Raw genomic sequence first — 12,293 nt, 5'->3', positions numbered from 1 at the left:
ACCTATGCAGCATCAATAGTAAAAAAAATCTAATGTTAAAAATAATAAAAAAACAAAAAACCTGCTATTCTCACCTTCCGTCGTCCGCCGATGCGCGTGCAGCTGCCGCCAGCTTCCGTTCCCAGAGATAAATTGCAAAATTACCCATAGGTAGGCACAAATATTAAAAGTTGGTGGAAACAGCGTGGCCACTGTTATATACTGCGTGGCCTGTGTTATATACTGCGTGGGCTGTGTTATATACTGCGTGTCTGTGTTATATACTGCGTGCCCTGTGTTATATACTGCGTGGCTGTGTTATATATTGCATGGTCTGTGTTGTATAGTGCGTGGGCTGTGTTATATATTGCATGGGCTGTGTTATGCACTGCATGGGCTGTGTTATATACTGCGTGGGCTGTGTTATATACTTCGTGGGCTGTGCTATATATTACGTGGGCTGTTATATACTGCGTGGGCTGTGTTATATACTGCGTGTCCTGTGTTATACATTACGTGGACTGTTATATACTACGTGGCTGTGTTATATGCTGCGTGGCTGCTATATACTACATGGCTCCTATATACTACATGCCCTATGCTATATACTATGTGGCTGCTATATACATACTGTACATACATACATATTCTAGAATACCCGATGCGTTAGAATCGGGCCACCATCTAGTCTATATATATAATCGTCTAAGGTCCACTTCCGTCTGTTTGTCTGTCACAGAAATCCCGTGTCACTGATTGGTCGGCGGCCGGCTGGGCGCGACCAATCAGCGACAGGCGCAGTCTGGCGGTGAATTGGCGCGGGATTTAAACACCACTTCGCTGATTGGTTGCGCATGGCCCGCCGCATCCAATCAGCGACAGGTGCAGTCCGGCCACGAATTGGCGCGGGATTTAAATCCCACGTTGCTGATTTGTCGCGCCCAGCCGGCCACGACCAATCAGCGATATTGGAGCGGGATTTAAACACCAGCCTCGTTCCAACAAACCTGGGAGCAGGGTTTGACACGCTGTTCGAATATACTTATTGCCCTATTAATTGAACACGACAGGGAGTTGTTCTCTACTACGAAGACACACATTAAGGAGTTAGAAACTAAACTAAACAAATTTGAAGAGGCGCAAGTGGGGGCCTTCAAAATTAAGCTTAAGGACACGCTGGATAAGTATGAGGCAGAGATTATTGTAGGCAAACGCAAGAAATTTCAGAGAGATAGAATGGATTACGAGCAACAGCAGGTATATAGATGGAGACATAAGGGTAACACTAGTACGGACACTTCTAACCACAACAAGAGTGCTACCCTTCCTGTGAGCACCGAACCCTCTCTAAGGCTGGGTTCACATTGCGCTAGGGCAGTCCGTCTAACGGACACATTTTTAAGTAGTAAAAACGCAATGTAACGGACATTGTAACGCACCCATAGACTTTCATTTGTATGACGCATCGTAACGCATGTCAAAATTGGCATGTGTTTGCAACATTCCGTTTTTTTATGACGTACCTTCGAACGCGGCCTGCAGCCTTTTTGGGTCCGGTCAAGCTAACGCAAGATTAACGGAAGCGCTAATTCTGCCATTCAAGTCTATTGCTAACGCAGCCAGACGCTGTTAAATATTAATTATTAATTGAATTATTCATATTCTCAATCCTGTACTGAGCACATTGCTTCTTGCTGACATTACAAAGGGCTATTTCTGTGTATGTAGCTCAGAGTATAAGGGTATGTTTCCACGGTAAGTAAACGCTGCTTGTTTGACGCTGCAGCGTCAAACAAGCAGCGTCCAGCTGTTCCAGCATAGTGGAGGGGATTTTATGAAATCCCGTCTCCACTATGCGTGGAAACCCGCACGCGGCGGCCCTGCGACTCCGGACATGCTGCGCGTCTTTTCAGATCGCAGCATGTCCGTACACCTTGCGGGGACGCAGCGTCCCCGCAAGGCATATCACAGGGCCCTATGGCGAGGGGTGCGATGATCCCGGATGTGTACTGTACACATCCGGCACCATCGCGTCCCAGAAAGGGGGCGGGGCTTAGCGCCGAGCGGCTTCGCCGCTGCGGCGATACCGCCGCCCCTCCGGACCATGGAGCCATACCCTAAGGGTATATGTCCACGTTCAGGATTGCTTCAGGATTTGGTCAGGATTTTATGCAGGTAAAATCCTGACCAAATCTGCACCTGAGGTCACTGGCAGGTCACCTGCGTTGTCCTTGAGTTTTTTCTGCAATGCAAGGACATGCTGCATTCTTAAAAGACGTGCCGCATGTGAGTTTTCTCGGGTGTGCCGCATGCGTCTTTTACTGCATAGTGGAGACAGGATTTCATGAAATCCCCTCCACTATGCTGTAACATCTGGACGCTGCTTTTTTTATGCATGCTGCTCAACGCTGCGTCAAAAACTCAGCGTTTCCTGAACGTGGACACATACCCTTAGTCAACACCATATAAAGGGGAACACGTGGTCTGAGGGACATATAAATAACGTCTCTCAGGAGGGTGTGGGGGCTTTTGTCATGTGGGGGTTGTCACCTCCTGCCTTCACCATCATTCTCCATGGACATCAGACAAATCACACAAGGAAGGAACAGCTGGTAGCCATAATGATTCCAGACTTCACACAAACAGATGGCTTTTACCATTCAGAACTTTGGAAAAGATGAGTAACAAGCGCTGATATTTACACATGGACAATCTGTTCGTAACTATTTCATCCTTTTTATGTTTTGCTGCAATGTGGTTTTTCTGTGGACAATTCAATAAACCACTACTTTTTTATGAGAATATCATGACATTTTTTCTTTAAGAGTAATGCACCTGGTAAAGTCCTGATTAAATAAATGTGCGAAATAAGCATATTTAACAGACGTAAATCAAGCAAAATATCCAACTGAAACCATACGTTGGATTGCGTTAATGAGGGTGGTGGGTGGTCCATGAGGGTCCATGTGGTCATGTGACAGGAAATATGATTGCAGCCATTTTGGAGCATATACTCTGCCAGCACATATTGTGAAAACGCCAGCAGCACAGTGTGTGTGTCTTGCAAGCGATCAGAGGCAATGTAAGTACAATTCTATGTATATATTTTTCTGTGTACATGATTTGAGTGTGTAGTGCCTGTCGGATGTGTGTGTACTAAATGTATTGTTTTGTATGTACACAGATGTCGGATAGTGAGGGATCAAGCAGCAGCAGCGTGTCTGCAGTGTTCTCTTCACAATCGGTATGCTTTCGATTTAAAAAGCCACAATAATGTTGTGTCACTCCAGTGTATTGAGGTAATAATGTGTAATCATGTTTTTATTGAAAATAGGAATCTTCTGATCCCAAACCTGCAAGGCAACCCCCCCCAAAAATTGGCAAAAGTGACAAAGAAGGTACATGCCACACATTTTGTGTCTTTAATTAACACATAAATTACTTGATACAAGAATTTTAATTTTTTTTTTTTTTACTACACCATAGGTTGTTGAAAAGGGAAAAAAAAAGAAACAGCCTCGCCGTCTGTCTTCACCTCACCTAAAAGTGGTAAATATCACTCAAAATGTTCCTTTTTGACCCAAAAAAATACTAATTAGTTGTTTCCTTTTTTTTAAATTAAAAAATCAAACTGTAACGGGGTCTACCAAGCTGGGGTACCTCTTTCAGTACCACCCCCTGTTTCAGGAGATCCACTTTGCTTTGGCCTGAGTCTGAATGAAGGACGCTGGCTGGAATTCCTTGATTACATGAGAGCATATAAAAGCTGACTGCTTCTCCACGTATTTCCAGTCTCACCACACTTTATTCACAGAACACAGAATATATATCACACAGATACAGAGGGCAGGCCCATTCAAAAGCGGCAGGCCAGACATACATTACAATAGCCGCAGGTGGCCAGAGCCTGCCGATATTTACTGTGGGAATTACAAAGGTGGGGGAGGTCAGAAGGGGGATATCTTGTCTCCTCTGCCCAGGGGCACAGCCTGTGGGCTGATGCATTAGGGACATATATCTCACATGGAACCTATTATATATACAAATAACTGCATAACATATTCTGGGTGTTGGGGGGTTCTGTAACACGGCTCCCCCTTTCAGTGACGCGATTGCCATACACAGTCTGATCCTTAACGGATCGGTTTGGGGATGACTGAAGTTTATGGGGCTGGTACAAGTTCCGTTTGTCGACTTAGTCCATCGGCGTTACCGTTTTGTTAGCCGGGTCTGTAGTGGATGGTGAAGTCCAGAGGTTGTAGGGCTAAACTCCACCGCAGTAATCTGGCGTTGTCTCCGGAGACCCGATTAAGCCACACTAGGGGATTATGGTTAGGAGGGAAAACTGTCATCCATACAAATATGGTTGTAACTTTTTGAGTGCCCATACTACTGCCAGGCACTCCTTCTCGATGGCCACATAGCTTACTTCACAGGGCAGTGGTTTCCGACTCAGGTAAGCTACCGGGTGTTCTTGGCCGTCCGGCCCGACTTGGCTCAGTACTGCCCCCAATCCAAACATAGAAGCGTCTGTGTGAACAAGGAAACGTTTAGTTCGATCGGGTGCGGCCAGTACAGGGGTATTGGCGAGGGCGTCCTTTAGCTGGCGGAAGGCTTCCTCACACTCTGGGGTCCAGGTTACCTGGCGGGGTTGGTTCTTACGGGTCAGATCAGTGAGGGGCTTGGCTACGCTGCTGTAATTGGGGACGGATTTCCTGTAATACCCCGCTGTCCCTAGAAACGCCATGACCTGGGTTTTAGTGCGTGGGGTGAGCCATTTGGCTATGGCCTCAATCTTGGCTGGTTCTAGTCGCCGTTTCCCACTTCCCACCCAATGTCCTAAATACTGAACCTCCGCTTTGCCCACGTGACACTTGTTTGGGTTCAGGGTGATTCCGGCCTTGTGGATCCTGTCTAATACTGTCTCTAGGTGATTTAGATGCTCTTCCCATGTCGCGCTATAGATGGCGATGTCATCCAGGTAGGCACACGCATAGTCCTGGAGACCATCCAGAAGCCGGTCAGCCAGCCTCTGGAAGGTCGCAGGGGCATTCTTCATCCCGAATGGCATAACTCGAAACTGGAATAAGCCGAACGGGGTGACAAATGCAGACTTGGGAATAGCATCAGGACTAAGGGGAATCTGCCAGTAGCTTTTGCATAGATCGATGGTGGTCAAATACTTTGTCCCCGCCAGCTGGTCTAACAGCTCATCTACGCGCGGCATGGGATACGCATCCGTCACCGTTTTCTCATTGAGCCTGCGATAGTCTACACAAAACCGTGTAGTCCCATCCTTCTTGGGCACTAACACTACGGGGAATGCCCAGGGACTATCTGATTCTTCAATGACCCCTAAACGCAACATCTCTCGTATCTCTTGTCGCATTCCTTCTCGTACAGACTCAGGGACACGGAAGGGGGGTTGTCTCAGGGGGGTCTGATCCTGGGTCTCAACCTTGTGTTGTGCCAGGTGGGTGTACCCCGGTTTCCCTGAAAACATCCTCTGTCACTGCTTCAACAACGCCTCTGCCTGCTGTCTCTCCCGGGGACCTAGGTCTTCACCCCAGTGTACCTGGTCCCATGTTTTAGACTGAGTCCTTTCCCCTAAGACATCAGGCAAGGGGAGTCCGGCTACATCCTCTGCTTCAGGTGCACAGATGGCCACTACCTCTTCAGGGCGCTCCCGGTAGGGCTTCAGCATGTTCACGTGGAACATGCGGATAACCCTGGGGTCGTCACAATCGGCGACATTATAGGTGGTGTCGGCTATTTTCCCCACTACCTGGTAGGGCCCCTGCCATGCAGCTTGGAACTTGTTCTGCCTAGTGGGTTCTAACACCAGGACCTTCTGTCCTAACTCAAAGGTGCGTTCTCTGGCTCTCCGATCGTACCATACACGCTGGCGCCGTTGGGCCACCTGCAGGTTCCCACGTACAGCCTGGGTCAGCTCCTGTAGGCGGTCCCGGAATTCCAGCACATAGGGTACAATAGGTACCCCTTCTATGGTGTCCTCCCCTTCCCAGTGTTCTAGCACTAAGTCTAGTTGTCCCCTTACCCGTCTCCCGTATACCAGTTCGAACGGGGAGAACCCCGTGGATTCTTGGGGCACCTCCCGATAGGCAAACAGGAGGTGAGGCAAGAATTTCTCCCAGTCCCTGAAGGTCCTGGTAAAAGTCCCAATGAGTTGTTTTAACGTCCCATTAAAGCGTTCACACAACCCATTGGTTTGCGGGTGGTACGGGGCGCTTCTAATGGACTTTACGCTGCACAGCTTCCACAGCTGGTTGGTCACCTCTGCTGTAAACTGGGTACCCTGGTCCGAAATAATCTCCCAGGGAAATCCAACCCATGAGAAAACCTGGAGCAGGGCAGCCGCCACCGTCTCTGCCAGTATGTTAGGTCACGCATCCGCCTCTGGATACCGTGTGGCATAATCTACCACTGTCAATATATACCTTTTCCCTGACGGACTGAGTTTGGCTAACGGCCCTATCAGATCGACCGCTACTCGGCTAAATGGTTCCTCCACAATGGGGAGGGGGCGTAATTTGGCCTTGCATCGATTTCCCCTCTTGCCAATGCGCTGGCAACTGTCACAGGTCTGGCAGTACTGACGAACATCATAGGTTACCCCCGGCCAAAAGAAGTTTTGTGTCAGACGATGCCTGGTGCGACTTTCGCCGAAGTGCCCGGCCAAGGGTATGTCATGAGAGATTCGCAGTAACTCCTGCCTATACTTCTTGGGAACTACCAGCTGTCGTTTTATAGTGGGGCTCGTCCCTGTGTGGTGCTGCTCTGTGATCCGGTAGAGGAGTCCCTGCTTCCATATAAACTGTTCCCCTTCCAGTACCCCTCTCCCCTCCTGTGCCTTCCCACGATATCCCTCCAATGAAGGATCCTCAAGTAACTCCCTCTTAAATTCATCTGGGGTGGCCCAAGAAATGTGTCTGGCTAGGGGAATACGTGTAGGGCTGGGATGTCTTACCTGGGCCTCCTCTGAGTGTGATTCCTCCTCCGCAGCTCGAGCTTGTCTCCGGGTGGTCACAGGATATGTCTCAGCCAGAGGGGCAACCGAGAAGGCAGACAACATGGGCCCCAAGTCATTTCCCAGCAAGACGTCTGCAGGCAAATCCTCCATCAAGCCGACCTCAATAAGGCCATCCCCGACTCCCCAGTTCAGGTGAATCCTGGCAGTGGGCAGTCGATGTATGGCTCCCCCTGCTACACGGACTGCCACTGTCCGGTCCGTCTTCTCTTGGTCCCGGACGAGATGAGGCTTCACAAGGGTCAAAGTTGCTCCGGAATCTCTTAATCCCTGCATGCGTTTTCCATTAACCCACACAACGTGTCTATGCTGTTGTCGATTATCTGCCTGGGCTGCCTGCACGGGGTCTACTTCATGCAGCACTTCCTCCATTTCTTCCACCCCTTGGTTAGTTGTAGCCCCCAATGCTGGGTCAGCTTCGCCTTGGTAGCAGTGTACAGCGGCCCGGCTGAAGGTAGCTGTTCCCACCTTTGGCCACTAGGTATGCTGAGTCCGGTTGGGACATTGTCTTTGCAGGTGGCCCATCTGACAGCAGGTGTGGCATCGCGCCCCAGGGGAACTGTGGTAGGCCAGGTTTCTAGCTGGTACCCCTACAATCTTCGGTGGTTTGGGGGCCTCCAGGTCCATGGGCGGACCCTTAGTGACCATCTTTGATCCAGACAACTGAGGCCTCCTGGCGTCATGATGTTCATCGGCCAGACGAGCGGCTTCCTCAAGAGTCATTGGCCGCCTGTCCCGAAGCCATTCCTGTGTCTCGGGGGTTAGTCCATTAAAGAATCATTCTAACAAGAAGAGCTGGAGGACGTCCTCCTTAGTGGTTGCTTGGCTCCCTTGTACCCACTGTAGCAGTGACCGCCGTAATTTACAGGCCCATTCAGCGTGGGTATCGGTCACTCGTTTTATAAGTCCGTGGTATGTCTCTGGTGTCAGCGCATACCGGGCCAAGATCACTTCTTTGATCCGCTCATAGTCCATACAGTCCTCATCAGGTACCGTGCGATAGGCGTCCGCTGCTCGGCCGGTCAGCTTGCTGGCCAGAATCTGAACCCGTTCCTCCGGCTTCACTTGATGAAGGGCACACTGCCGCTCAAAATCCTGCAGAAAGCCATCAATGTCTTCCTCTGCCTCCCCCAACTGTCGGAAGGCATTATACTGGATCTTTTTGTGGCTTACTGTTGAAGGTACCTGTTCGGAGGCCAGAGCTCCCCCTGCTCGCTGACTCTCCTCTCTCCACTCTGCCATCTCCATCTTGGCCAGCTCCACTTTGGTCCGCTCTGCCATCTCCATCTTGGTTAGCTCTATTCTGGTCCGCTCGGCCATCTTTTCCTTCAGATCAGTACGCCCATCAGCCATCACCTCTCGTATGATCTCTACTGCAGGTTAGAATGCCAGTCTGTTCTTTACCTCCTTCTGGAATTCAGTCTCCTCCACGTTCACATTGGGGGGCACTGCACTGTCGTGTTCCATGATGGCTGCTATCAAATCCGCTTTTGTTTTGTTGCTGGCGATTAACCCTCGGGCTTCCACCAGATCTTTTAATGTAGTCCTCTTTAACTTCTGGTAGTTGTTTTCCATTCATTCCTGTAGAAGGGGTATCAGATCCCACTGCTCCCACCAGTGTAACGGGGTCTACCAAGCTGGGGTACCTCTTTCAGTACCACCCCATGTTTCAGGAGGTCCACTTTGCTTTGGCTGGAATCTGAATGAAGGACGCTGGCTGGAATTCCTTGATTACATGAGAGCATATAAAAACTGACTGCTTCTCCACGTATTTCCAGTCTCACCACACTTTATTCACAGAACACAGACTATATATCACACAGATACAGAGGGCAGGCCCATTCAAAAGCGGCAGGCCAGACATACATTACAATAGCCGCAGGTGGCCGGAGCCTGCCGATATTTACTGTGCGAATTACAAAGGTGGGGGATATCTTGTCTCCTCTGCCCAGGGGCGCAGCCTGTGGGCTGATGCATTAGGTACATATATCTCACATGGAACCTATTATATATACAAATAACTGCATAACATATTCTGGGTGCTGGGTGGTTCTGTAACACAAACATACAAAAGAAACATAACACAAGAAACATATATATAAAACTACGTTTAAAACACTGGTTAAAAAACTACATACATATCATAACATAAACCAAACACTACAAGGACAACCAACAAAAATTAATGATTAAACACTGCAATACAATTTATAAAAATTTATAAAAATTTAAAAGTGTTTTAAAAAAGCAAAAAAAATTGGATAAAATGTCCTTAATAATAAAATGTAGTTTTGCCGATGAGATAAAGTTATGCAACCAAAAATGAAATTCTACATTTTAATATAACGTTTTGTGTTTACATAGTCCAAGCAGCCCGCAAAAAAAAGAAGGAATATTGCAGTTGACGAGGAGCCCTTGGACATAGAGAACGAGACACTTATAACACTAGTGGAAGCAAATCTGTCCATATGGGATCAAAGTGACAGCTCCCACCACGATATTATTAAAAACCAGAAGTTGTGGGAGAAAATAATATGCCAGTTGGACCCAGGATATTTGGATAAGTCCGCATCGTCTAAGAGAAAAATTGGTAAATATTGCTGAACTTAACTTGCAAAATGTAAAGATTGCAAGCTGTCAAATAATGATTTGGGTTTTTTTTCTTAAAAGCCGATGCTGTCCATACCCGGTGGAGATCCATTAGAGATCGATTTGTACGGGACTTCTGTAGCAGCCAAAACACCCCCAGTGGATCTGGTGGCAAACGGGTCACCCCTTATGTTCATTATGAGCAATTGTTGTTTCTACAGAAAACGTCCCAGCGCTCGTAAGTAAAAAGCTTCGGTGTGAGAGACGAACAAGTATTTAATTAAAATCTCTTAAATAAATAATTTTTTTTGTTTATAGAACGATATGCAGTACCGATGCGCCTCGAGAGGCATAGGAACCGGAGCCATCTCTACAGGAAACAAGCTAGCAGACGGGCGCTGAAGATGTGTCTGGCCTGAGTGAGCCACGATCAATGGAGAGTAGTGCTGTGGCTCCTGTTGTCAGTGCCCGTTTGCAAGCACACCGCGGACGCAAGCGAGCATCTGCCAAAGATTAAGTTGATGCCATAATTGTAGATGGACTCCAATGGTTAGAGGATCTGTGTCGCAGTGAACACAGAGATCTAAGGTGGGAAATTACGGAATTGCAATCCCATGAATCTGTATATGCAGCCAATGAGTGGAAGCTCCTGCTTTTGTCATATGTGCCTGTAGTTCAAAATATACCGGCGCACAGAAATATAATGTTTAGGCAAAGACTTAATGACCTAGTCGACGAATTTTTGGGCCCCCAGGAACCCACTTCCTCGAGACCAAGTACCATGGACATGCCGTCATACAAGCCACAATACAGAAGCCAGGGTGAACCGAGTATGGAAATGCAAAGGCAATGTAGCAGTCCAGCGTACAGTTGGGCAGACTATACGCCCACGCAATATCACAGTCTGTAACTACTGTTTAAACAATCACCACACTTTGGCAATTCCTGCGTTTAAATTGTTTGTGTAAAAAAAATTTTGTACCCAAGTTAATCGTGTATGTTTTTTTCATCCCTATGGAATGTCATATGTAAAAATGTCTAGCAACAATTAGGTTGGATTAACAATGTCTTCAAACTATTTTTAGTAAAGTTTAACTGCTATTATAACATTTCATAATCTTGTATGGATTGAACTTTTTACAATTAAGGTAATATAAACAAATTTAAAAAAAGAAAAAAAAAAAAAAAGGGGTTCATGCCTGGAAACAAAATTGTGCAGACAGATGCATGCCTTCACTACACGGTCCACATTTTCAGGTTACAGTTGCATGCAAGTTAGTAAGATACACCATTTTAAGGTCAAAATACCAAAGGCACATTCCACATAACGTCTTGCCCAGCTCAAACGATAATTAAACATGCATCTTGTGTAGTTTAGACTACGGCTTGAGTACGGCTTTAGGAGATTGCGTCCGAGTTGGAACGCCTCCTCCCCAACTAAAACATAGGGCAAACTTGGGTCTTCGGTCTCCGGAAGAGGTCGTGCTGAGGGTATGTTGAAGTTGTTGCTGTACAAACATTTCCCCATGTTGGAGTCTCTGAAGACTCTGGAATCGTTCGTCCATCCATATGCACCAATATCCACAGCAACAAAACTGTATCTAACATCCGCAATAGCCGTCAATACAATGGAAAAGTATTTCTTATAGTTATAGTATAGGGATCCACTATGCACTGGTTTCTGAATCCGAATGTGCTTGCCATCCACGGCACCAATACAATTGGGGAAATTAGCCACATCCTCAAAATGTTTGGAAATCGATAGCCACATTTCTGTTGTCAGGGTTGGTAGCACAAGTGGTTGTAAGTTGTTCCAAATTGCATCACAAGTTTCACGAATGTGTGAAAAAAGTTAGTAGTTCCAGCTCCTTTTAAAATTTCCAATTCTTTATTTTTCCATTAAAAATGCAAAGTCCTTGTGCGAAGTGGATGTAGTTACAGTGGATACAGATATACAAGCAACGCGTTTCGATCTAATATGATCTTTTTCACAGCTTGAACTCACCCTCATCTGTGAGTCTTTATATATGGCATTACTTCTGCTCTTACATAGTTAATTAGTCCACCTGGTGATGAACAAAAGAAAAAAAAAAAGCCCCCATTTGATTTCATTGGGCATTTGTCAAACATTTATACTGCACAATATTAAAAAATATATATATAAACAACACAGTACAAAAACATAGCAATAAAAATGTACAAATAGTGATACAATAGCTCATTTTTCCTATTCAGGCCTTTTGGATGTCTCGTATGCAAGTTGTAAATCCAATAGGCTTCTTTAGTCAGAAGACGTCTTTTTGTGTCTCTCCTCCACGCAATGGTTTTTTTTACCTGTTCTATTCCTTGAACCTTCATTGCGGGCAAATTTCCTGCATGAAATGTAATAAAATGTTTGGCTACCATTGAAATATTTCTATTACTATTACTACCTTTCAAGGTATCTCTTATATGTTCAGATATGCGCGTTTTCAATTTTCTAGTGGTGCAGCCTATGTAAGTCAAATTGCACAAATCACAATCTATTTTATATACAACATTAGTAGTGTGGCAATTTATAAATTATCTTATATCATAAACTGTGTCATTTGAGTTATCAGAAAAGGTTTCTATAGGTGTGGCACAACATCGTGCAGCACGTGTGAACATGCACATATAGGTAAAACCTTTTCTGATA

At 46.4% G+C, this 12,293-nt stretch overlaps 1 protein-coding gene across 1 annotated transcript; it reads left to right on the top strand.

Annotated features, from left to right (window-relative positions):
• The first annotated feature begins 1,215 nt into the window (after positions 1 to 1,215).
• Positions 1,216 to 12,216, top strand: LOC143797167 (uncharacterized). The gene is made up of 8 exons (XM_077281057.1): positions 1,216 to 1,236; positions 2,976 to 3,061; positions 3,164 to 3,223; positions 3,314 to 3,377; positions 3,466 to 3,528; positions 9,392 to 9,617; positions 9,698 to 9,854; positions 9,935 to 12,216. The coding sequence occupies exons 1-8, from the start codon at positions 1,216 to 1,218 to the stop codon at positions 9,969 to 9,971; spliced, it is 714 nt and encodes a 237-aa protein (XP_077137172.1). The 3' UTR covers positions 9,972 to 12,216.
• Positions 12,217 to 12,293: the final 77 nt, after the last annotated feature.

This window comes from Ranitomeya variabilis, chromosome 1 (genome assembly GCF_051348905.1).
Source record: "Ranitomeya variabilis isolate aRanVar5 chromosome 1, aRanVar5.hap1, whole genome shotgun sequence".
Taxonomy (NCBI): Eukaryota; Metazoa; Chordata; class Amphibia; order Anura; family Dendrobatidae; genus Ranitomeya; species Ranitomeya variabilis.
Note: the sequence above shows the minus strand (reverse complement) of the source record. Positions and strands in the feature narration are given on the sequence as shown.